The sequence below is a fragment of the Ambystoma mexicanum genome, chromosome 6q, assembly GCF_040938575.1.
Source record: "Ambystoma mexicanum isolate Mex_15411 chromosome 6q, UKY_AmexF1_1, whole genome shotgun sequence".
Lineage (NCBI taxonomy): Eukaryota > Metazoa > Chordata > Amphibia > Caudata > Ambystomatidae > Ambystoma > Ambystoma mexicanum.
In genome coordinates this window covers 49,619,330-49,624,126 of record NC_090937.1, presented here as the reverse complement: position 1 = coordinate 49,624,126, position 4,797 = coordinate 49,619,330, and the positions used below count along the sequence as shown (strand labels likewise).

Below are 4,797 nucleotides of genomic sequence, written 5' to 3'. Positions count from 1 at the left end.
AAACAATAACTGCCCTAGTGGATAGAGGGATATTGGTACCATCAGAATCACAGTGCAACACTGCAGTGTATCCGGTGCGCAAGGCAAAAGGAGGGTCATGGCGTTTTATACAAGATTTGAGACCCCTTAACAATATTGTAGAGGCAGAATACCCCATAGCAGCTAACCCAGCTACTATACTGTGCAGGGTACCAGCAGAGGTGTCACGTTTCACTGTGATCGACCTCAACAACGCCTTCTTCTCAATACCTCTACACCCTGATTCACAAGACTTAACAAGCTTCACATACCGCAACACAAAGTGGAAACACACTAGACTACCACAAGGGTACTGCGAGTCACCGTCCATCTTTAACAGAGTAATACAAAAGGACCTGGGAAACATCGAAATGGAAAGCACGGTACTACAATATGTAGATGCCATCATCATCTGCAGCACCACTGAGGAGAAGTGCAGAAGGGACTCTGTAAAGATGCTCACAGTACTGGCTGAGAAAGGCTACAAGGTTGACAAGGGGAAGCTACAGTACTGTCAAGAACAGGTGCTCTATATTGGACAGATTATTTCACAAAAAGGAAGGAACACTGCACCACAAAGGGCACAAGCAATAACAAACACGCAACAGCCGCAGACAATAAGAGAATTGCAGCAGTTTTTGGGCATTTGCAACTACTGCAGGGCATGGGTCTTTGACTACAGCTCATACATAGGACCACTGCTCGAGGCTCTTAGAGAAGCACAGAGGGGAGAAAATAAGTTTGGATGGACAAGGGAAATGACAGAGGCATTCAATGAGTTAAAACACGCCATCTCAACTGCACCAGTACTAGCAACCCCCAACTATGAAGAACAATTTTACAAAGGGCTCAAAACGCGGCAGCCAAAATGCTACTTGCACTTGGCCCAAGAGATCACATCTCCCCAGCCCTTAAGACACTACACTGGCTTCCGGTAGCACGAAGAGTGGACTTCAAAACCTTATGCATCTCCCATCAAGCACTGCATAAAACCGGCCCTCGATATCTTCAAGACAAGCTAAAACCCTATCACCCCGCACGCACCCTAAGATCAAGCTCAGCTGGTCTACTAGTCATACCTAAGACAAACTCAGTCAGATTAGGTGGATCGTCATTCTCAGCCTTGGCCCCCACGCTGTGGAACTCACTCCCACCCCCATTCGCCTAACTGAGGATTTAATGTCCTTCCGCAAACTGCTGAAAACCTGGCTCTTCCCCTAAAACCAACCCGTACCAAGCTAACCCAACAGACCAACAGCATCTCAATGACACAAATCCAACAAACTACCTGATGCAAGAAATGGGCAGCTAATAGCCCATAATATAAACTAGAAGTACAAACAGAATTAAAAACGAGAAAAGTTGATCAATGCAGTGAAATGGCTAATAAGAATAAATCATACGGAAACAATAAAGAGATTTAAACTCCTCAAATGGACTTAATGCACAAGGAGTGAACGAAGTGAATGGCGTGGATGAAATAGATAAAACTGATGAAACCTGTTGAACAGATGAATGCGCTGAGTGTAAGAATGCATAAGTGGAAGAACAGATAACTATCTATAGTTCAAACGAGTGTGTAAATCGAATGAGTGAATAGATCGGATGAGTGTATAGAATAGATGATCAAACTAAGTGGATAAGTGTGTAAAATGGTTGGGTGTATAGAGAGGACGAGCGTTTAGAGCAGATGACTGCGTAAATAAGAGAAGCGAGTAAAAAATAGGAGCGCGTAGAACTGATGAATGTACAGAACAGAAGAGCGTAAACCTCATTAATGTGTGGAATAGATGAGTATGTAGAGCGGATGAGTATGCAGAGCGCAGGAGTGTGAATAGCTAATGAATAAGGATGATTACGGATGAATACCAAAGTGCGGAGAGTGTGCAGATCGCTCTGGCAGATAAATGTACAGACCTGGTAAATGTATAGAACGGATGAGTGGATGGGGCGGATGAGTGGATGGGGCGGATGAGTGGATGGGGCACATGAGTGGATGGGGCGGATGAGTGGATGGGGTGAGGGGTGGATGGGGCAGAGGGGTGGATGGGGCGGAGGGGAGTGGATGGGGCGGAGGGGTGTGGATGGGGCGGAGGGGAGTGGATGGGGCGGAGGGGAGTGGATGGGGTGGATGGGGCGGATGAGTGTAAAGAGCAGATGAATATACAGAACAGGATTACTGCATAGCAGCGATTGACCTTATTGCTGTTGAATGAGTAGAAAACAAGAGTGCATAAAACGGATGAGTACACAAAACAGATGAGTGCGGGGAGCAGATGAGTGCGTAGGAAAGGATGGGTGCGTAGGAGGGGATGGGTGCGTAGGATGGGATGGGTGCATAGGAGGGGATGGGTGCGTAGGAGGGGATGGGTGCGTAGGAGGGGATGGGTGCATAAAGCAGAGGGAATGAGTGAAGTATGTAGATGGAGTCTATATGGATAGAACAAATGATACATGTGAATGGAACTGATCGCATATACGGACTGAACCTGTGCCGGATGTGAATGGAACGGGAGATGCACGTTGATGGAACAATACCGACGAATTGGGTGCCATTGGGGATGATCGGGTGCTGTATACAGACGAAACGAGTGACGTACATGGGTGAAACGTATAACATAGGTGGTTGGAAAGAATGAAACATGATGATGCTACGAATTAAAAAATAAGGAAGGATGGAGTGCTTAAAACAACTTGGAACACGCGAAACGTTTGGGGTAAATAGAGCGCATTTGACTGTGTGTGGCAGAGAAGAGTGCGTGTGGCGTAAAGGAGTGCTTGCACGAGACTGTCTGGAGTGCATGCTTGGAGCTGACCGGAGTGCATGCCTGGAGTGCATGCATGGGACAGACAAGAGTACATGCACGGAGCAGACAAGTGTGCATGCATGGGGCAGGCTGGAGTATGTAGGGCTGACTCGAGTGCATGAGCGCGTCAAGCGGGCTGGAGGATGTAGAGCCAACTGGAGTGCACGAAGGTGATAGAAACGCGTGATGTACATAGTACGGTCTGGAATGCAGTAAACATTCAAAAGAGCTTATATCACATCATAACACACCACCACGCTTACTCTCTCCTTACACCATCACTCAACTAGATCACAGAGATAATATGACACCATTCAGTATAACTGTTCTCATACTAACACTCTGCCTCATACTCCCCATCACTCTAAATAAACACTGCTGGTTACCCACCCCCCAGCCAGGCGTTCTCCTCAGGCCTAACGCAGCCACAATCGATCTGGATGAATTCTGCCAGAACTAACACATACTCCTGACCTCTCAACCACCACACCTATCACTAAAAAGCAGCTATTACACAAATACCGCACCAGCTGCACACATATCCGGTGCTCACACGCACCTTGAATCTCTCTACTCTCTCTATTGACCTGAACTTTGGTTCCCAAGGGCGTTCAACCTACCAGCGCCTTCAGACCATAACAATGGTATAAAAGGCGCTAAATAAATGCAAAGTAACATAACATAACATATTTTGACATTATGATACTGCAGTGATGAAAGCAATACAGACACAAAAAACAAGCATGGGACATAAGCCAGTGGCATTTTACAGTGGCCATTTAGATCCTGTAATGAGGGGTAATTTCCTGTGCGAACCGAGCCTAGTCGCAGCAGCATTTGCGGTAGACAAATCCTCCTCAATAACAATGGGATGCCCCACAACACTGTACTTGGAGGATCACGTTCTCTTTGCAATACTAAATAAGCCAAAATCCACACTGACCACACAAAGAGCTACAGTTATGAGATAATTCTGTCCAGAACGGAGCTCAACATAATGAGATGCAGTAATGTTAACCCAGCACGATTCATAGCAGAAGTGGTGGAAGATGGAGAGTATGCACATGACTGCACACAGGCTATTGAGATTTACTCAAGCACCAGGAAGGTGGAAGAAAATGCCCTAGAGGGGGGGAGAGATAATGTACATAGATGGGTTGTCAACAATTGACCAAAGCAATGGGATAAGAAGAACAGGAGCAGTAGTAGTACGTTTGAGGGAAGACTGGTCCTACGTTACAGTGAAGTGTGTACAATTACCACAACATTATTCAACGCAAGCAGCAGAGCTAGTAGCACTCATCTTAGCCTTAGAAGAAAGCAATGAGAAAAGAGTAACTATATATTCTGACAGTGCATATGTTACATCAACAGTACACTCAGGACTAATAAAATGGCAAAGAAGGGGATTCAGAAGAGCAGACAGTACCCCGGTACAACATGCCCTCCTACTGGCTGAACTAATTGAAGTAATTAATTACCCGGAAGAGGTAGCATTGGTAAAATGTCAGGCCCACACTAACGGGGATGACCCAATATCAAGAGGTAACGAAACAGCAGATGCACATGCGAAACATGCTGCGTATTTTGGTGAGACATGGGCCCTCCCAGAAAAACAAAAAGATAAGGGGGGGGGTTAGACAGATGCTGATGAAGGATGGGTACACACACATCCCAGAGACACAGATCATGGAATTACAGGCAGCAGCACCAATGGCAGAAAAGGAACTATGGCTTAAAAGAGGATGCACCATGTCCCCCACAGATGCATTATGGCGACAGAATAATACCGGAAAGGTTGCGATGCCCCTGGCACTATTGAAAACAGCCATAACTCAATTACACTGCCCCACACATACAGGGAAAGAAGTAATTGCTGCAGGAATAAAAGAATCATGGTTCTGTCCCGAGCGAGACTCACATGTTGCAAATTTCATTAGCAACTGCCTCACATGCCAGCAATTTACGGCCC

At 46.2% G+C, this 4,797-nt stretch overlaps 1 protein-coding gene across 1 annotated transcript; it reads left to right on the top strand.

Annotated features, from left to right (window-relative positions):
* Nucleotides 1–389: 389 nt before the first annotated feature.
* On the top strand, nt 390–956 carry LOC138515164 (uncharacterized). The gene has a single exon (XM_069630155.1). The coding sequence runs from the start codon at nt 390–392 to the stop codon at nt 954–956; it is 567 nt and encodes a 188-aa protein (XP_069486256.1).
* The last annotated feature ends 3,841 nt before the right edge of the window (nt 957–4,797 follow it).